The sequence below is a fragment of the Stylophora pistillata genome, chromosome 14, assembly GCF_964205215.1.
Source record: "Stylophora pistillata chromosome 14, jaStyPist1.2, whole genome shotgun sequence".
In the NCBI taxonomy this organism is placed as follows: domain Eukaryota; kingdom Metazoa; phylum Cnidaria; class Anthozoa; order Scleractinia; family Pocilloporidae; genus Stylophora; species Stylophora pistillata.
Window position 1 is genome coordinate 4,180,043 of NC_142532.1, and position 22,017 is coordinate 4,202,059.

Below are 22,017 nucleotides of genomic sequence, written 5' to 3' on the forward strand. Positions count from 1 at the left end.
ATCAAAACATAGCGCCTTAAAGATATGTTTTGTAGGAAATGCATGAATGGATAGATTCGTGGCTTCCAATAAGTCTTGATAGACAGACAGTTACCCCCTCCCCCACCCCACCCGTCACAGCTGTCTCATCATAAATGTGTTGCGTGACTTATCACCTAATTTATTTCGTAACATTATATCTACTTCCCTTACCCTTTAGCTGAAAGGGAAGCTCAGACATTTCCTTTAAAGAGGAAGAAATCAATTTAGTGCTGTTATCCACGAAGCAGCGCTTCAGCCATGTTCTTGCTCTGGGCTTTGCTTTCTTCATGTGTCGCGTTCACGCACGGTGAGTTGCATGTTTAATGAATTATCGTCTTGTCACAGCACGAATAGCTCACAGTTTTTGCATCCAGCAAACTGGAACAATCGTCGCACTAATTGAAAAATTGTATTTATTTTTCTGGCTGAATTAGCCTAAATATTGCACTCGTCAGGCGATAACAAAAGTCTTCTGTAAAGTTTAATTCTCGAAGAGGTAGCTTGGACGATTCACTGAATCCTCATACTAGATTCATTCCCCTGAATTCCAAATGCGCTAATGACGTAATTAAAGATTTCTGTAGCTTTTTATGGCTGGCATTACTTCGCGGAGTTTAAGCTTTTACAATACCCGTCTTACTGGAAGAAAAATCAAATTAGTCAGTGATGTTTTATGGTAAAGATAACTGATAACAAGCCTGGACGTGCAGCTTGGTCTGTAAAGCACGTATCGCCAACAGTTTTTTTTAGTCATTGATTGACATCCCAATAATTACTTCGGAGTCAAACACAGGCGGCCCAAGCTCTCTTTGAGAACCACACAAGGAACACAATTTGCATATCGATTTATAAGGATTTGTATGGGATTTTCTACAAGATATCCATAGAGATAGTTAAAAGTGAAAATATTACATAAAAATGGCTTACCTTATTCCATGCGTGTGTTGCTCGCTTCTGGTGTCGTTATTTTACCGATTTCACTTGATTTAAGCGGTTTTTTTAATCCTGGTTTTCTCTTTATGTGGTAGAAAACCAGGATTAAAAAAAAAAACAAACGATTAAATCAAGTGAAATCGGTAAAATAATGACACCAGAAGCAAGCAACACACGTATGGAATAAGGTAAGCCATTTTTATTTAATATTTTCACTTTTAACTATCTCTATGGCTACCTTGTAGAAAATCCCATACAAATCCTTTTAAATCGATATGCAAATTGTGTTCCTTGTGTGGTTCTCAAAGAGAGCTTGGGCCGCCTGTGAGTCAAATGGGGAGTTTTAATAACTTGCGTATCTTACCGGCCCTGGTTTAATTTTCATGTACGCTAACTCCAAGCTGTAGAACTGGAAAGACTTAACAACACCGAATTTTTTGAAGGAGTCAAAAAGATCATTCTCGCGACCGGCCGTCGTATCTTCGCGAGAAACCCACGCGAAAGTCACGAACCACACGAGCGCGAAGTAATACATCCGTTTTGGAATTGGTTCAAAGCAAAGTAATTACAATAAAAACTGTTACCAATCGATAGACTTTTCTAAGACTGTTTATTTTCTTAGCGCGCAGTAAGAAGATCTTGAAGGCAATTGTAACCTCGTATTGTTGTATGTTTGTGTAAATTAATCAATGTTCGGCACGTCCATCCTTGAGGCCCAGTATGGGGTGAGGGGGGGCGGGGGGGGGAGTCGTTGGTTTCCTCCCGTCTGAATTTTTTCAACCATTTTACGTCGCAATTTTGGAAGGTTCGCATGTCCCTGTCGGAATTTCGTCCGAAGCCACTCATATCGACATCAGAAATGCTTAAGAACAGAACGTAACCTAAATGCGTTCTCGTAATTCTCTTTCCGAAACATTATACTTCCGGATAATTATCAACCAAACCTACCTAATAGCCTTGGATAAGAAAGATGAGATGAGAAGATGAAAGAAAGGTGTCAAACGACACAGGTCCCCCCACCCCCCCTCCAGTCACACAGTAGACCATCAATATTCACGGAAAGTTTAACTTTATTGCAAAATACAATTTCTTCTGCCCGACTGCGCTGCAAGTCGCTGTCTGATTCTTAAAACGCCAATGTCGCCGCCGATTTCACTATTTTCGTGACGGCTCGTTATTCAGTGATCATCACTTCAGCTCCTTCATGTCACCGTTTCAGAGCCATGTCGTCTGTCAGGGCCTCATACTTCTCAAAACTTGCTATTAGATAGCGTTTACCTTCCAGAAATTTCGGCCAAGTGTACCTTGAAGCTTTCCCATAACGATTTGCTGAAAAAAAGAGGTGCAATCGCGGGGAAAGCTGTGGATAATATTCAGTGAACGAGATGTAACGAATCGAATGTAACGTTATATTTGGAAGTTTGGAAGGGCTTTAGAACGAACATCTGCAATCGACTGCACTGAAAGTCGCTGTGATGAGAATAAAGAAAAATATCATCTAGGGGATAGTTGATTTAAGACCAAATTCTACGGACTATAGCATCATAAAAATTGTATGGCAGTCAGAGAGGAGAACTACTATAAGATCTAGGAAGTGAAAGGGTTGTACAAAAATGGCGGGTTATTGAAAGGGTTTGGGCTTATCTCAGCATGGATCGGTGGATTTGTCTCCTTTAACGCCATTGACAGGACCACCATTTCTCACAGACCCGGCCTCGCTAACTTATTAACTTATTAACTTATTAACTTATTAACTTATTAACTTATTTTGTTCCACTCGATAGCTGCAGAGGAGGACATTGAAATTATTAACAACGACTTTGGTCACTTACGCGATGAGTTTGATGCGCTTAAAATTCGTAAGTACCCTGGACATTTGATACCGTTCGTCTTATTCATTTATCCTTTTTTAATCTGACTATTTTTCGTTTCACTTTAAGTCACGAGTAATCAGATGGTTTCCATTGTGGAACGCTCTATCCCAAGTGACGCAGCGACCCGAGTTCGACGTCAAATAACTGTGAACATGGGTGGAGATATAAGAGTCCAGGACCTCACGGTCAAACAAGACTGTGATGGAATTCTCATGCAGTGGAATCGGCTCAATTTGCCTTACAGGTGCGAAAAATAGTCTAGATGACGAGCGTTTTAGAATCAAAAGCTCTCTAAATCAAGTTCCTCATTTTCATTACAGAGAATACTAGAATAGAAGCCTGTGTTATTTCTGTTCAAAAGGAATCTGAGATTGTATATGTATTGGCTCTGCTTTTCTTCGCTCTCTATTAAATGACCCTGTAATTGGTCCAGAAGTGTTATGTCACTGTCGCAATGGGAAGCGGAAGTAAAATCCACTGCAACTTCACTTCCGTTTTCGCTCTTACTTTTAGTTTTCTAAATCAACCTTTTTTTGCTGTGACACTGACATGACTGGCCGTCGTAATTACTTGTGACACTTAACTGAAATGGGTTTTATTCGCCATGAAACGGCGGATGTTGTAGAATCAAAACCAAGGTATTCTCAATAGCCAATAAGAGTAAAGGAAATAATACCTAGTAAAGGTAATTAGAAATACTCAAAGTGAAAACAGGCAAAATAGCCAAAGCGCGGGAAAACAGGCAAAATAGCCAAACCACGGGAAAACGCGGGTGACCATGTCGTGCTTAATTTTAGTTGTGCATCTGATTGGCTGGATGGCTGACGAGTTTTTTTTTTTTTTTTTTTTTACCAATTACGAAGCGAGGTGAAGCAAGGCCAACGTAATTCCAGAATATCTTCGACACACCCTTAAAAAAATTGCCCTTTCATCTTCCTAACTTTTATTGTGGTTATCTGTTTTAGTCCAAAGAAACCAACACAAAACAGTGAATTTAGTCATTTTAACATCTATCGGAAAACGACTTATTTTGACAACGTATCCGGTATGACACCCCACGTGTCGGGAAGACAGGATCCTTCCCTTCAGAACCCGGGAAAAACCAGCTACAAGGACTTGTACCCTCCGGTTAATGTAGACCTCTACTATGCAGTGACAATGGTAAACGGAGAAGGCCAGGAGGAGAAATTGGTGGATTCTAAAAAGGTAAAAAAGTTGTTTCGGAAAAACTTTCTATACAAACCTTGGAAATGATACAGTGATAAAGATAAAATGTAACAGAGATAATAATCATATCAATTATTTATGATGGACTCACCAAACATTTTTCTTTGTCCCACGCTCATGGCGAGACGAGTAAACATCTTTCTCTATTTTATCACCGAGCTCAAACATCTCTCCTACTCTATCTACACACATGACGCTTTCGGCTGATCTTAGCATTATGCGGTATATATATCCTCGAAGGGAATCATTTGATTTTATCAACTGAGTTGATAGTGTAATTCGGTCACCGTAAAGGGTTTCAAAGCTGACGTTTCGAGCGCTAGCCCATTCGCTCTGGCGAATGGCTTACGCTCGAGACTTCAGCTTTGAAACCCTTTACGGTGGCCGATTTACGTTATTAACTCAGTTGATAAAACCGAATTACCTCGTTACCCCCACCGACGCAGCACCACAGTTTCTTTAGAAACTTTCCCCCTTTTACTCATAATGAATAGCCTAGTTCATTATAGGGTCTCGATGACTCAGTGATTCCTAACTGAGGACCCAGATTTTTTTTCTTCGCTCCACTTCAATAATATTTATAACCTCATTCCCAGGAAGATGTTGATCAAGTCACTATATCTACCACAAATTTGTCAGATAATGAACTTCTTTGAGTATCCAAGGCTCCTTATACCAAGTTTAGTGTTATGCATCAAACAAGCCCTTGCTTACTGAAATTAATCGAAACTGCAAATACCTTCACAGGTTTCCTTCGTAGGATCAGTGAAAAGGACAGGAGCTTTGTTTAAACTGGTTCCAGGCTTTCTCAGCCGTTTAGGGAAAGTGTTGCATCATAGCACCGCATGGAATCCGAAACGAAACGAGTATCTTGTGGCGTTTGATTTTGACGTAGACGGAGATAATCTTCCCGATCAGCTGTTTGCTTTGAGGGCCGACACCAACAGCAGAATAGTGGACAAACGAGTACTGAATTTTACTGCAAATCTCAACAAGAAAGCCGGTAACGTATGAATTTGAATAACTCGGAAATTTTTCAAACGATGAGGTCGACAAGTTTTGTGTCACCTTGTGAATTATTGTGCTATAAAGGATGATAGTTTCTAAAGAAACTGTTTTGGGCTGCATCGGTGGGGGTAACGAAATTGAAATGGTAAATTGCCCACCGTTATGATTACAAAAGCTGACGCTTCGAGCGTTAGCCCTTCGTCGGAGCAAATAGAGGAATTGTGGGTTGTGTGTGCTTTTAAAGGCAGAAAATGGAGCTACGTGATTGGTGGGAACATGGCAACGAGAAAAACACTAATAAATTAGTGGAATGAAAAGCGTTCGTTGATACCTGTGGGTTTAGACTTGTAATTATCGTGCTATGTCGCGTTGTATATGATTGAAATCTATGATTGGTGCATTCCATAATCACAGCTGCTGAAAACTGACCTCTCACAACTGAGAACAGTGATTCTCCAGGTGACAGACTGCCCCCTATCTCCATCACCATGGGTTTTTTTCACTAGTTACCACGACAGGTTTGTTAACACGTGTCTTTGGCTGATACACCTCCTATTGTCTGCTGTGTGACGTGTAACCGCGAGTAAAGGCTGGTGGGAGGGGTGGGATGGGAGGGGAAGGGGTTGGTGGACGTGAATTAGTTGATTGGTCGAGATAAAAAAAACGGCGCGTTTTCCGAATCAAATTAAAATTGGCATCCCTATCAAAACTTTATGGATCCACCCCTGGTTTGCAGTTGGAACGTGACGATCCATCTTGGAAAAGATCATATTGCAGGACAGATGTCAATACCTCATTATTGTCATATTCTGTCGTAATGAATAACATGTTTTTTTTTTTTTTCACGATATTGATTTTCAATTTTCAGGAAATCAAGGCTGGCCAAGTGTAGCGTACAATGATAAGGCAGATGAATACATGATCATCTTCCAGTTTCGCGCTGGTGTTTGGCAGTACTTCAACAACAAATATATAATAATAAGCCAGAGAGTGAGGAGCTGGCAAACCGAGAGAGCGGCCGGGCCTTCGCTGTTCGTGAAGGGAACCGGAAAGGGAGGACCACGTGACTGGGTGGACGCCATAAATCCCCTAATCAAGTATAACAGTGCCACAGGTAGGCATGCATGGTGTGCAAAGCGATTTGTGTCCTGGAAACCATTATACCTCTCAGGTTTAGAGGCCCTTCAAAGAAAAACGGTTAAGTTAGGTTTTAAGTTCTTTTATAAACCCACCGCTGAGGCCCTAATTCATAAAATTTTTAAGTTTAAAATTAATTTTTGTTCGAGTGAATGTTTTGGAAAATTTTCGCACTAAAGTCTCCTTCACTTCATTGTTGGCGTGTTAGATTCCGAGCGTACAGCTTTCAAGGCGAGCAGTAACACAAGATATTTGTGTTCAATATAAGAAATTACAAAGGTCATCCTATCAAAGCAGGAAATTTAGCGTAGTTAAGGTCAACCCGTTTTTTTCCCTCGTTTAGAACATTTAAGAGTAAGTGGTAACACTCCATGGAAAGGTTTTCTTTTTCTTTAAGGTGGTTACGTTGGAGCCGTTGTCTTGGCACACACTCGAAAAGAAGTGATAGGTTTGTTTGTCGACGCCAGAGGCAAGATACTCAAGGCTGACTCCGTCTGCAGCTTTAAAGGAAATGCCTACGAGCCAAACATCTTCACTGACTCAAAACGGAACGAATTTTTCTTCACTTGTACGGTTCAGGGTGGAGGAGTGGCCAACGCCGATTTTAATCTGCGTCCAGGCCTCAATATGGTGGTTCTCACCAAACGCGATGCTAAAGGCGCGCATGCTTCTAACACAGAGACCGCTGAAACAAAGAACTTTGTAGGTTACACTAATAACACGCTGGCAAAGACCAGCGGTTACTACAATGAACGTACTGACAGGTATGTCAGCCCTAATGTAGGTAATATGTCTGACTTTTGTGTCAATGTCAGTATCTGCGTACCTACCCCACCCCTAACCCAAAAACAGTCTACTGATAACAAGTCAGGGTTAATGTTGGGCTTGGGGAGGGAGAGATACTGATACAGATTCACGTTATTGCGCGTCGGATATGTGGTATGAATCCCCCTTCCCCCCACCCCCCAAAAAATGTTCCTCTGTACTTAACTTGTCAATTTTACATCCTGCAGGATTAACAAAGTTGCACAAAGTTTTCCAAAAATCTCAGTGCAGGTTCTATGACAGAACAGATGACCTTCAGAATTGTTTATTCTCAACAGACTTATCTTGTTTTGGGAAGACACTGACGCAGGCAAACCCTTCATTGGAACAGCCTCTGTTCTGGTGACCCGTAAGCGCTATGTACGAGAAGTGAAGCCGTACAGTTGCCTGGCAAAAAGGCGCGCAAGAACGCCATCGGCCGTGTACTTTCCTCCAACTGGCAACCACATCCTGTTTTGGCAGGAGCAAGGGAGGGGAACCTGGGTGATTGGGGGAGAACTCCTGCAAGGTCAGTGAGGGGTGTGGCTAGGCAGGGCGGGGGAGGCTATCCAATGCTTCATGTGACCACACCTCTTGTATTGATAGAAAGGTATACTGTAGAACCTGTATTTAGCGGTCACCTAAGGGAATGGCTTGATACAGGTTCCACAGATTAGAGGTATTATAAAAAACGATAAAAAGCACTACTTTAGGCCATAATTGACCACTTAATGTACAGAATCTCGCTAGAAAATACAACTTACTCTGATTTAGGGAGAGAAACATGGGTTAAAATTACTTGAAAAATTATTCTTAGTTTTATTTGAATAGTCCCACTCTCAGTGACCGTTCAATGCAAGTGGAAGACAATAAAAAAACAGGCCGTTTTAAAGGGTTACCAAAACCGCTTCATAAAGGTGAATAGAGGTGGATATTACAGTGATTAAGGGTAAACGAATTCGGGAATTTGACAACTCACCGCTTAAACACGAAGGCGCGCTATAAAAGGAAGTCTTCCCTGGCTCATTTGTCACTCACCGTTGACGTGTGCGGGTCAGATTTAAATGCTGGTAGACGAACAAAAGGAGCTAATGAGATATCTATTGTTTACTTCCACCAGCATGGTGGCATGAGGTAACGTGCGAACCATCTACTTCGATCTCAAATTTATCGCCACAAATAAAGACAGTTTCCATTGGAGAAAGGAAATACAAATCTCAAAAATTCTTGTATTGTGATGAAGACATAAAACAATTTTGAGGAATGCGCCCGCTGTTCACTGCTTTGGAGTAGCTGTAGCTCAAGCTGACTTGACTCTAAGAGTTCTCCATCACACGACGGTTGATTGACAAATGGTCCAGTGGGACCTAAGGTTCCTTTTATAGCGCGCCTTCGTGTTTAACACAGGGTGTTAAGGATAATTGATGCTTTGAACTTCCGAATAACAACTTTTAAAACTGATAGTTTGTTTGTTTTTTTTTTTAAGTGCGTACCTTAGAAATTTAGTGTAATTGAAAGGTCGTTACAACGAACGAAGTGGCTAACGGTGTACAAGGATTGACGAACTTGTTATCTTTGCGACAGCGGGTATCGTTAGCCGTACATGCGTTTTGCGTTTGGTCATACTACCTCGTGTCTTTCGGCAGCCTTTTTGTAGTGATCGAGTTGTCGTTGCCGTTAAAATGTTGTAATAAATATTAGTAAATATAAATGAATAATAATAATAAATAATAAGTATTAAATACTATATAACTATATATAACTACTACTAATATGAATACTATATAACTACTATATAAATAACTACTATATTAAATATATGTTGGTCAATTATTCACGAATTGTGTTACCTTCACTACTGACAAGGACCTCACAGCTGCCACCACGCCAGTTATGAAGGCAAGGCGACTCGCGAATAGCAACTTGCACCGGTTTAATAGCAATAACAACTCGATCGCTATAAAATGGCCCCTAAGAAGCACGAGGTGGAACGAAAAAAACATATTACGCTTGCGCGGCTAACAACGCCCGCTGGCGTTAGGCTAAATCTATTAAAATATGTAAGCTGAAGATTACATTCTTTCAAGCGGATAATAAGATTATCATCCCATAACTCGTGGTTTTCGAACCAAATCATCCTTCTATTTCTTTCTAAGGTACCTTGCAACTTGCTTTTGGAAGGATGCAGAAAGACCCCGTCACACTGTACAACAGCAGAAGCGAAAAGGCGTTCGTCACGTGGCAAGAAGCTGGGGTTATCCTGTCTTATCACGTTGGAGAGGCCACACGACCTCTGTGTGATCCGACATGCGTGTCGCAACAGACATGCGCATTGCAAGATACGTGTGTCTCTTCGGTTGGAGGTGAGTACATTTTCTTTCCCAGGGCATTTGTCTCTTCATTCGAGTGGCCGTGGAATAAGCACAGGGTATCGTAGTGAGGTTTGTATCTTTTAGGAACAACTTTAAAGAAATCTGTCTCTCTTTTTTTTGACGCAATAAAACTGCTTTTTAGGCAAACAAGAACATTACAATGAGATAAAAACATGCAACAGATAGCGAAAAAACTCAAAGCTTGTTAAGAATGGATAAGATTTGGAAGGCTGGACGACTGCCAAAGAGATAAGGAAAAACCAAGAGAGAACATGCATGATTAAACCTTTAGACCCAAAGGGTGACCAGCTTTTAATTTTTCCATACAATATAACTCTTGAATCAAAGATTAAGGTCATGAGAATTCAGGAGATTATCTCCCACTAAGATATTCTTGACTGTTATACAAATTCTCCTCGTCAGTACCATGGGAAATGTTAGAGACAGTATGGAGAATATACATACTGATGTTAGGGCGTAAAAGGCTGACGGTAATGTTCACTCCCCCACCCCAGCCCTCCCCTCCTCCTTATTTTGAACCGTCACTCACCCCTTCGGTACAAATTACTTTCTCTCTCCAGCCTTCCGCTGCCGTAAAAATCGAAGTTGGCGGCCATTTTTCGCTAAGAAAAAATTGAGCGCTTAGCTTGCTCGCCCAAATTCCATTAGCACTGCAGGCTAAACATAGACCCGCACTGACAATTTTTCATTTAAATTCTCAGATTCTTGTTCGACAAACAATGGCGGCTGTAGTCACGTGTGTACTTCGTTACGTCACTGGAAGGTTCAGTGCTCGTGCCCAGGGAACATGCAGCTTAGGGACGACGGGAAAACCTGTCAGGAAAGTGAGTTAGGGCCTTTTTTTTTAGAATTTTGGCTGTTGTAGAAAATTTGAGTGTGGACATTACGATAAACTGCATGTAGGTTAATAAGTTTCTACGCAGCTCCCGTCCTGGGGAACCACCACCCTTCACAAATAAGATCAGTAGAAACCCTATCCAAATTTAAATCTAAATTCAAAACGTATCTATTCGATGCTACACATTAGTTCTACTTTAAATAGATTTTTCAACAGTCCATTTTACAGTAGCGTGCTTGGTTGCTAAGCCTTTGAACAGGAGTAAGGCTAAGGGTGACCTTGTTATGACACGAACTTGTTTTACATCAGGGATCAACTCGTTAAGACATTTGGAGAAAAACTTGCTAAAGGACGAAACCTCTGCATATCTCCAAAAATTCACAGTAAGAGCGAGAGGAGAGTGGTGGGAACGCGGGCTCTTTAACCGATCAGCGGCTTGTTGTCGAGCCTACGTCCTTAATTGTTACTTCTTTTGTTCTCTCCCCAGTTCCTCCCTGCCATGGTCTGACTCCCTTGACGAACCCGAGAACTCGAAGAGATTATTTCTGCGGAGGGCGTTCAAGACACATCTGTCCTGCTAACTCCTACTGCCACATTTCACCTTCTGATGCCTTTGCAAAGTGCTGCTCAGGTGGGTTCATGTTTGATTTCGTTCTACCCTTGAACTCCCAGAAGTGATTAATATATAACTTCTCCCTATAATATCCATACATTATTCAGCAAACAGGTAATGAGAATATTCAAACTTATCAAGTAGAATTTGTTATCTTGATCATCACCAAATTCTCGTAACTAGTTCACAAAAAAAAGGTGTGCACCGACAATCAGATCTTGAGAGAGTTAAAAGTTTAACCTCCTTTTCTCAAGGTCCTAATAAGGCCTAACTCACCACATAGTTCTTTGAAGCTAAATGGCAGAACATCGCCATGCGAAATCCGCAGATCTGAGTTTCGTCCCGCTCTCGTGAGAAGACGAAAAACATCTTTCTTTTAGATCTGATTCACTGAGTGATTCTCGTTTTCAGCTACAATACATTTTCTTGTAAATTAGACAGAGGGAATTATTTTGGTATTATATCAAGATTACACCCCGCCTCCCAGCGAGGAAGTTTGTCTAATCACGCAAGCTGTGTCCCCCAAAATGTATCGGTATCTGACGGAGTGCGTTTCGCGAGGAGTGTTTCGTAGGGAGCGTTACGCGAGGAGCACTTTTACTATGATGCAACGATGGAGGCCGGCCGCAGTTTCAGGCTCTCTGCAAATTTATGTTTCTTTCTCTGTATTTGCGTGGCTTTTGAATGTTATAGGATTTCATACTTGCGGGAGAACACCTTATCAAACGACAGAGAAACATTTTTCGTTTCACAGATGAATCGCAGGTCTGAAATTGCGAGAGCTTCTTTTCGCCGAAGTGAACCGACCCGTAAGTACAACTTCGATCGACTTCAAAAGGGTGTAATGCTCTGTAAACTCTTTCAACTCGCCTGCTTTGCCTTGACTCTTATTGCCTTGGCTGGAGATGTTGAGTCAAATCCTGGTTACCTAACATTTGATGATATTAAGACCACTCGAGGTCTCAAGATTGCTCACTTGAACATTCGGAGTCTTAGAAATAAAACGGACTCTTTGCGTCTCGAGGGAATTGACAACAAGATCTTCGACGTACTAACTTTATCTGAGACTTGGTTGGACAGCTCTATAAGTGATGCTGAAATTAAACTTCCTGGGTTTGTGTGTGTTAGACAAGGCCGCGTTGGAGACAAAAAGGGATATGGGGGTGACGCTATTTATGTCAGGGAAGGATTAGCGTTTCGTCTACGGAATGACATTAATTAACACCGGCGGCCAGGAATGTTTATGGATTGAGTTGATTCTAGTCAAATGCAAACCAACGTTAATTTGCTGCACTTATAGAGCCCCAAATGCTGATTTCCACACCTTTATTTCGGCTCTACAAGACAGCATGCCTAATGTTGACCTGGTAAAATCAAATGTGATCATTTTAAGAGACCTTAACGCAAACATGATGTCCAATTCGAAATTACCGAAAAAAGATAAACAAGAACTACTCAATTTTTAACGCGCTTTTGACTTGACTCAGTTGATAGAAGGGCCCGCTAGAAATAACTGACATCTCCAGGACACTAACTGATTTAATCTTTGTCAATAATAATGATCATCGTATTGTTAAATCTGGTGTTATTCCGGTTCTGTTGAGTGATCACTACTTGATGTTTTGCCAAAGCTGGTGTTTTCATTAAGGCCCAACCGAAATTATTTGAGTATCGCTCCGTTACAAGAATTTCGATGCTAATTTATTTAACGATGAACTTAGGAATGTTCGAGAACAAAAACAATGTGGATGACGCCCTGTTAACTTGGAAAAAATTGTTCTCTGAGGTTGCAGATTCTCACGCACCTATCAAAAGGCGGCGTGTTAAAGGGACACCACTCCCTTGGATGAATAATAAAATCGGCGAAATAATGAAAGAACGAGACTGGATTCATCGAAAAGCGTGGAAATCTAACTCCTCTCAACACTGGAACACCCATAAAAAACTAAGAATTAAGGTCAACTGCTTAGTTAAATCTGCCGAGACGAGGCATTACTGTGCCTTGTTTCAGGACACTAAAGGAAATGCGAAAAAAGTTTGGAATGCGGTCGATGAAGTTTTTCATCGTAACTCTACCACAGAAAGTGTGCAGTGCATTATTTCTGAGGGAATTCAGCACCTTATATCTAAATCTATTGCCTCAGCAATGAAAAGCTTTTTTGCGTCCATTGGTAAGCGACTGGCTGATGAAGTAACAACTATGACTACTTGGCCGAGTTACAATTCAAGTGCAGGTTTGCCGAAGTTCCAGCTCCAGCTGGTTGAACTAGAGGAATCGCTTGTACTTCGGCAGCTTCTCGCTCTAAAGACAAACAAGGCGATCAGCTTGGACTCAGTTAGTGCATGGTTGCTTAAAAACTCTGCCCATACGATAGCACTCCCTGTAACTATATTACTGAATCTATCAATTAAAACTGGCAAATTTCCTAAATTGTGGAAATGTTCAAAGATTACAGCCCTGTTTAAGTCAGGGGACCGGACAAATGCATCAAACCATCGACCTATCTTTATATTGCCCACACTCAGCAAGATTCTTGAGAAAGCCGGCTGTACATACACAGTTATACCAATTCCTGGTTGCTAATAAGCTCCTTTCAGGAAAACAGTTTGGATTCCGGAAAGGACCGTCCACCACATCTGCCCTGACATCCTTTGCCGACGAAGTCCTTCTCAATATGGAACAGGGTAAACTATGTGGAACCGTGTTTTTAGATCTAACAAAAGCTTTTAATACGGTGGATCACCAGATCTTATTGTCTAAGCTATCGACGTATGGTTTGTCTGGAAATTCGCTTCAATGGTTTCGTTCTTATATATCACTGACCGAAAACAGCGAATATCTTGTGGGAATGAGATGTCTAACGAGTTGCCAGTAACTCTCGGGGCTCCATAGGGTAGCATTTTTGGCCCCTTGTTGTTTGTGATTTATATAAATGATCTGCCAAGCACTCTAGAATACTGCTGTGCGTCCCTCTATGTAGATGATACCGTGATTTACCATCTTCCCATCAGATCAGTGATAAGCTAAATCGCGACTTGTTAGCCGTAGCTAATTGGTTAAATGCTCACAAGCTTACTTTGAACCTTGAAGAAACTAAATGCATGCTTTTAGGTAGTAATGGAACATTGGAAAGCAAAATAGCTCTGTCTCTATCAATCTTCGACCACAATGTAAACAATGTCAACAGCTTCAAATACCTTTGAATTTTTATATCATCTGATTTTACATGGACAAATCATGTTGAGTACATTGCTAGCAAAATTAATCAAAGGCTTGATCTCCTTAAACATTTATTACCTTTTAGTGCATGCGTTCTTTTTTATAATAGTCTTGTCATGCTTTTATTTGATTATGCAGACCTCGTTTGGGGAAACAAGAATAATGTAACCTCAATGGCCAGTTTGCAAGTCTTGCAGAATAAGGCTGCTAACTGAATAATTTTAGACAGACTCCTTTATTCATCTGCTACGCATGCGCCTGCCACTCTTAAGTGGGTTCCATTAGAAAAAAGGCGTTTTCAGAGAAGATGTATTTATGTGTATAAGTGTTTAAATGGACTTGTTGGGCGTGATATGAACTTTATAAGACAGCATGAACAACATGATTATAATACCAGAACTAAGCTAAATCTCAGACTTCCAAGTGTCAAGAGGAACTAGGGTAAGCAACGGACAGCGTTTCATGCCATAAAGGATTTTACCTCTCTTAGCCAAGCAATCAGACAATCCGTTAATCTTAATATTTTTAAACGTAATCTTTTAAACTTGTGACTTAATGCATTTCATACCATGTTATTTTTAAAGCTGTGATCCATATGAATTTTAAGTTAATGTGTTGTTTCTTTTTATATTTTTTATATATCTTTAATTTTAATGTACGAATATTTTTTTTTTGTTTTTTGTTGGAGATCCTTTTTGAAAACCATATTTTATATGAAAAAGTAATCTCAATAAAGATTATTATTATTATTATTATTATTATTATTATTAAGACAAGTGCTGCATGAGGTGCTTTCGTAACGAGCATCTCGCGACGGGAGTGACATTGCCAGAAAAAAAAAAAAAAGCTGCGAAGGAGACTTCAGTGTAACACATTAATTAACAATTGCTTTCTCGTCCGTTTTACAGCTCCCCTACCCAGTTATTCCATAATAGTCGCCTCTCCTACGGCAATATGGCAGCTGTTTATGGACACAAAGCAAAACAGAATGACCACTCAAAAATTGCAGATCAACGATCCCGTCATGCTTGTTGCGCTGGATTACAACCCAATAGATAAACGGATTTACTGGAGTGACGTCGACGATAAAAAGATAAAGCGAATGTCCGTGACCGGAGTCGGGGGAGAGGAAATAATTGCCTGGTAAGCTAATTTATTTTTTTTTAAAGGAAGATCTTGTTTTTATATACATCTCAGTTAAATTCTGCCTTTGATCTTTTCTAAGAGAGCTTGTATTTTATTTGGTTTTGTTTCTTGATCCGTTTATTATTTTTATGATTGACCCAGTTATAGAGCTTAAAGCGGTGAAGTGAGGCACGATCACGTACAAAAACTTGTAGTAAGGTTTTTGATCTACCATGGTAGAATGATGTCGGTCTACTAAAGTAACAGAGCGCTTTTCTGATCGAGTGTAATCACAACGACCAATCACAAGAAAGGAAAATACATTTAAGAGCCAAGGAGATCTCAAATTAAAACCATCCAAAAAACTGCGTAATGCGCGGGAAAACGCCGGTGGCTAAATTGTGATAGGTTTCAATTTTGCAACTGATTCCTCGTGAGAATGGTGCGTGATTTCTAGACCAATCACAGAGAAGAGTAAAGGAAAACCTTGGATTACTTTCGACGCTCAATTGAAAATTGCTCTAAAAGTGATCGGTATTGCTGATGGATAGGTGCCAATACTGGAAGTGCAATTTTGGGATTCCTTAACAATGGACATTTGAATAGACAAATTACACCGGACTGATGGTATAGAGCGAGCTAACCCGAATTGACCGATGGGCTTAGATAAGCTGAAAACAAAAACCTCCCTTTTGACGAACTTAGAATGTGTTAAGAACATCGGTTAAAACCTCGCCTGCGGAAAGTGTCCCCAACTCTTTGTTGGTGTTGATCATTTTTAGGCGTCGTCCGTGATTTTAAAGACAAGAGGCAAAAATAAAATCTTTGAAATGCTTTTAAAATTAGGAGACTGATACAGTATGCAATAATAAAACTTACGACACTATTTTTTCAATGCAGGAGAAACGTTGGAATTGTGGATGGATTGACACTCGATGCTGAAAATGACTTGATATACTGGACTGATGCCACGTCCTTGAGTATAGAGAGAGCGAACACGAATGGTCAGGGACGCGTGACATTACTGAGTGGCTTAGATAAGCCAAGGGCAATTATCCTTTACAAGACTAGAGGGTTTGTAATTCCGAGTTATTATCCTTCAAGGAGTGTGTCCTTGGGGGGGGGGGGGGGGCGGGGAGGAGAGTACGGGGGGGGGGAGGGGATTTCTTGATTGTCAACACTTTCTCCTTGTCACTACCAAAAGAAATATATAGAAAACGGTATGGGGAATAACCAATTACCTATTTATTTAGAACTAAGTGGATGTTCTGGACGGACTGGGGAGCTATACCAAAGATTGAAAGAGCTAATTTGGATGGACAAAGCCGAAGGACTATCGTTTCGGGAGATTTAAAATGGCCAAATGGTTTAGTTATCGACGAAGCTTCCCAGACACTCTTTTGGGCAGATGCCGGTCTCGACAAAATAGAGACCTCAAACTTAATGGTAAAGTACATCGTTTGTCTTTTTGTTACACTGTTTCGTTTGCAAATACAATATTCCCCCTCACAGTAGGTGGCGATCACTTAAAAAGTTTTTGTTTGAGTCTTCCGATGAGACACTAGGGAGCAGTCCTTATCTATCCCACCGGGGAGGGGGGGGGGGGGCTTTGAGGTCGGTCGGAACATTTCGGCAGTCTCACGATAAATTTTATCTGAACCTCGCATAAGGCTGGGTAATATTCTTGAGATCCCTCCCCCTCCCCTTCTATCGGCAGTTTATAAGCAGTTAATTTTCTATCGCCCTCCCTTTGTGCCCTAATAGCGACACCTGATTCCCCCTTCGTCACCCCCCCCCTGAAATCCAGTTGACACCCTTAGTGGCGCTCGCGACCCGTGCGACCTCCCGTCCAATCACGAACAATTTTGCTGGTGTCGTCAGCTGAAGTAAGCCAGTGGAATTTCTTCCTTGGTACTGTTTTTACAAGGATAAAACACCATGGAAAATTCTGATTTAATTTTAAAACTCTGAACCCCAGTTAAAAGTCATCTTTTCTATCTTTTTTTCTAATTTTTTGTCTCATGATTGATATCGTTTACTTAAAGGGAAGTGGACGCCGGGTTTTGCTCAGTTCTCCGTTCGTGAATCATCCTTTTTCCCTCGCCATCCTGAACAACAGGTAAAATGACGCCGGGCTGGCGGTCATGGTAACACTGTCTAGAAACAATTCGTCCAAATACAATTTGTTCAACCCACATGGCCGAAGGGAAAGAAAGAGAGCGACTCGCGACAAGTTTTAGCTGCCTTGTGGTCACAAAATAAGTTAACTGGAGGCGTTCAAGGCCATTCCTTAACAGTACAGTGTTTAATGCAGTTTTAATTGCTAAGAGATCAGAGTGACCGGTCGTTATCTATAGTCTAATTGGGGAGGAACGATTAGATGGAGGATTTTGGTTGTGTCACATTAATAAACCTGACCCCCCCCCCCTTTTCCGGGCTCTGTAGTAAAGAAATCTAATCCCCTACAGTGGGAGTCAATCTTCTGTAGTACCCCTTAATGCTTAAAGACTGACCCTCCGCTGTGCATCTGAAAACCATGCGATTCACCCAAAACCTTCCAAACCCCTCTTCCCTTCTGCACGTGATCGTGATGGATAATGACTGGCCCGTAAGGCTGTGCATCACGAGTCCATACGAATCAAGGACCAAGTCCATCTTTCCGATGATTTTTTTTCCTTCATAAGACACTGGAAATGAGTGTAAATTGTTTATGTATGTATGAAAGGGGATCATATTCCGATTTAAATTGTGAATGAAAAGCCATGGAATAACAAAGAGTAAAAACAATGCAGAAAATACCCAATGAATGATTACGTCGTAACCACTAAATCTTTTATAAGACAGCTCATCCTACTTTTTCATCGTTCCTTTTTTTTCTCGTCTTCCCTATACATTTCAGGTTGTTTTGGAGTGACTGGGATACAGGTGGCATTCACTCAGTTGATAAACAAACTGGTAAAGACGTCGTAACAGTAGCGCAAGGAATTGAGAGGCCAACAGCTTTTGCACTTTTTCAAGCAACGCCACCAGGTTGGTAAAGGCGTGTTTTACAGGCATATTTTTGATGAGTTGCTTCTTTAAAGATTGACCGCCCTCTTGGAATTTTAAAGGAGGGAATATCCAGCTAGCCGCCATTAAAGTCCCCTCGACGCTCACAGTGCCTCTGTCCAACCAGAATTGAGGATGAGCTTTGTATCTCATTGAGGAGGTACACAGCGGTCAAGCGCATGGCATGCGCAAATGCGTCAGTTACCGCCAGCCGCGCGCCAATTTCTTGCCCAGTCTTTTAAAGAAAATATCAGGAAAAGAACTCTCAGGCTAAATTTAAGGAATTAACTTGAAATGTCCATAGAAATCTGATGCGTCTTGTTTGCTTACAATTTTCCTGCGAGCAAAATTAATGCACGTTGACGCATTTTCATGCTGACGAATTATACATACTTACATTTTAACTGCAGTCGACGCAAGCGTCCGTTGTCCAGACCCCCGCCACCCGAAAGATGGCTCCAGGCACCCCTCCCCTGAAGGCGATGATTACCCACAAGGCGCTGTGATACGTTACACGTGTTTCCCTCAGTATGAGATTCGTGGTCCCGTGACTCGCACGTGTTTGGCCGACGGTAAATGGAGTGGAAAGGCTCCCAAATGTCTCAGTAAGTAGACCTGTGTTAATTACAGAAGTTTGTTCGTACTTTTTTAGAATATGGGGAAGGCAAGGGGATGAGCTAAATCAGTTACCCTCGATAGACGGTTGGGTTTTGGCCGAGTTCAGTATTTTCGTTTTTACAGACCACGACCTCGGTGGATAGCATCCACTGAGTCTCATTGGCATGCATCACCGAGTGTCTCATCGTGATGGCCAGCGCAGAACACGGTTACCAGTCGATGAAGGAATCATTAAAGGAATCGTAAAAAGTTTGACTAAATAATTTGGACAATTTTTATGAAACTCGACACGCGCGATTTCAAACCAGTAAAACACTACCAGAAAACATTCTCTTCGTAACAAAGGAGAGATCCCAAAAGCTGCAAATTATTCAATCCGGCTAAAAGAACATCTACCAGAATTTTTTTTTTGCAGGATCAAAGCGGGCAATCCCGGAGGCAAACTTAAGTCGAGTAGCCAATCAGATCACAGGATTCGCTTCCGCTCTCCCGCTTGAGAATCACCTAGCAGTTGTGTATACTGCCTAGAATAATATTAATAAACGATAAAAATACCTTTATGTTTCTCAGCTCCACCACGATTTTGGCAAGTTCCGAGCAACGAGACTGTTAAAGAAACAAAAAGCACCACTCTAATGTGTTCGGCCTCGACCTCTGATACAAAAATCACGTGGTACAAAGATGACAAAGTCCTGACCAAAAGTACTTTTGCTGTCTTGTCAAGTGGTAATCTGTTGATTATGAGCGTTACTCGCGAAGACGAAGGCTGGTATGTCTGTAATGCAACGAACGAAGCAGGCACTAAACTGGCTCGCGCATATCTAAAGGTGTTGCGACCGCTGGATTCAGGTTAGTCTCATCACAAGACGACCGAAGCAGAAAAATTATTGTTGTGGGGTTTTAAATTTTAAGCTGCTATTTTTCATTATTTATACTGGAGGCAAACTTAGCCAGACACGTGATAGAAATCGCAGACATTTAAATATACATACAAATATTTCAGCTTCCTCATTGGCTGAGAGAGGAATTTTTCGTTATTTAAATTCCTCTTACTAATCTTTGTAGATTCGAATTTTTTTTGGCGCCAATACAAATAATCCTACAATAAAAGTCCTGCATCAGTTTACCAGATTTGTGTAGTACCAGGAGTCATGAAAACGTGAGGTTTAACCATTTATTATATAAGAAGCAAAATTACTGAATTGTGATTGGTCAAGACAGAGGGCATTTTTTTTCTTAATTTTTGTAATTGCCCCAGGCAAAATTACTTGAAAATGATTGGCTGAAAATCGCTTAGCAACGGCTGCCAAGGTAAAGAAATTTGTTTGTTTTGTAACAATGGCGTCCCGTTTTGCGCGAGATCAGTAAGAAAACATTTTGCCCCTTATATTATAAACAAGTAATCACATGGTTCCTCGTAAAATTAAGGATTCATATCACTTGTGTTTTCGGAAGTTGCAGAAATGGCTCTCGTCGCTGCGCGACTCGGGCAATTTCAGCAACTTCCGAAAACGCGCGTGATATTAATTCTTAATTTTACTCGGCCCCATGCGATTACCTATACAAATTTTTTCCATTCAGTCCTGCTCTTTTACTGAAGAAAAGGCAAAATGGCGCAACGTTGTTTCCTTTATTTCACTGTGTTTGTTGTGTATTTTAGATTGTGGTAAGCCGACCCTAACGACTCGTGGCAAAATTGTGGGCGGAACGAAGGTGGAAGCAGGTCACTATCCCTGGCAAGTGAGTCTGTGGAACAAGAAGGCTAAGAAACACTTTTGTGGAGGATCACTTGTCTCTGAGAGGTGGATTGTCACTGCTGCTCACTGTGTTACTGTTAGTGGTAAGAATCAGAGGCATTTTACATTAAATCGTCAGACCTTTTTACTCTCAAGATCAAAATATTAATTTCTGCACTGTACTCCATACATCGTTTAATAATTTTGGCTTTGAGAATCAAATCAAACAATATCCCCAAATTTACGTATTCCTTTCTGCTCATCGCCGATTTACTTGAAAATGTATGAAGGTTACTAGGAGAAATTTCCACTGAGTCACTACTAAGAGTTAAAGCTTTAAGACTTCATCTTCCATAGGTATATTAGTAAGTGATATTGAGGTGCGCCTTGGTAAATTGTACACCAACAAAGCTGAACCATCCAGAGAACAGATCGTTAGTCCAGACAGGATCGTAATTCATCATCAGTACGATAGTGCCCGTGCCGACTACGATGCAGATATCGCTCTTATTCACCTGAAATCGGACGTCATATTCACTGATTACGTCAGACCTATCTGCCTCCCGCTGCGGACTAAAGACGAAGATAGTAAACTGCTAAAGACTGGGAACATTGGGGTCATTACAGGTTGGGGCCGAAAGAGGGAAACCGGTCGGGAGGTCCTTAGAAGAATGCACCAGGTCAAAGTACCAATAGTGGACCAAGTGTTGTGTCAGGCAGCACACAAGAAATATCCTGTCACATCAAATATGTTCTGCGCAGGTTATTATAATGGCACACTTGGTGATGCTTGCCAGGGAGACTCGGGTGGACCGCTGGCCATCGAAAACAGTCAAACCGCAAGTGACGATGATCAACGCTGGGTGCTCGCGGGTGTCATATCCTGGGGGGATGGCTGCGGAAGAATTGGCAAATATGGCGTCTACACTCGGGTGTCGAGGTTTCGTAGGTGGATCTATGGTCATGTCACTATGGGCTGACGATTGGGTACGACACAGTATTTTTGAGAGATTAGGTTTATAAAAAGTAATATAATGCGTGCTTTAAAAAACGAATGTCCAGTTATTAGTTAGTAAACCTGAAAATTGTATTCTGCCTAAATGTCATAGGGAACGTAATAGTTATGTTAAAAATTGAGCTAACAAAGTTGTCAAACAGCGCATAGTCATAATGAAATAAAGTCTATGTTAGCTACGGAGTGTCTCTCAGTAACGTAAAATGTTTTAAAACAGCCTTGTTCTTCACATTCTTGCTCCCGCTAGGCCTGGGCTTCATTATGAATAATGACGTCACCAAAGACGAAAGAGAGATTCTTGTTACCAGACTCAATCGTACAGATACTCCAACGGCCAAGAAAAACGATGGGGTCTGGGGCTGAGGTGAAAAGGTGCATCCGCGATCTCCCATTCAAACTACAGTAGA

At 41.2% G+C, this 22,017-nt stretch overlaps 1 protein-coding gene across 1 annotated transcript; it reads left to right on the forward strand.

The window, feature by feature from the left end:
* The first annotated feature begins 149 nt into the window (after positions 1 to 149).
* Positions 150 to 21,790, forward strand: LOC111328184 (uncharacterized). The gene is made up of 20 exons (XM_088744420.1): positions 150 to 328; positions 2,739 to 2,813; positions 2,895 to 3,072; positions 3,794 to 4,034; positions 4,803 to 5,058; positions 5,932 to 6,177; positions 6,598 to 6,964; positions 7,304 to 7,533; positions 9,161 to 9,367; positions 10,099 to 10,221; positions 10,723 to 10,866; positions 14,977 to 15,211; positions 16,094 to 16,267; positions 16,447 to 16,639; positions 17,239 to 17,312; positions 18,093 to 18,223; positions 18,652 to 18,846; positions 19,430 to 19,708; positions 20,520 to 20,699; positions 20,953 to 21,790. The coding sequence occupies exons 1-20, from the start codon at positions 280 to 282 to the stop codon at positions 21,573 to 21,575; spliced, it is 4,200 nt and encodes a 1,399-aa protein (XP_088600546.1). The 5' UTR covers positions 150 to 279; the 3' UTR covers positions 21,576 to 21,790.
* The last annotated feature ends 227 nt before the right edge of the window (positions 21,791 to 22,017 follow it).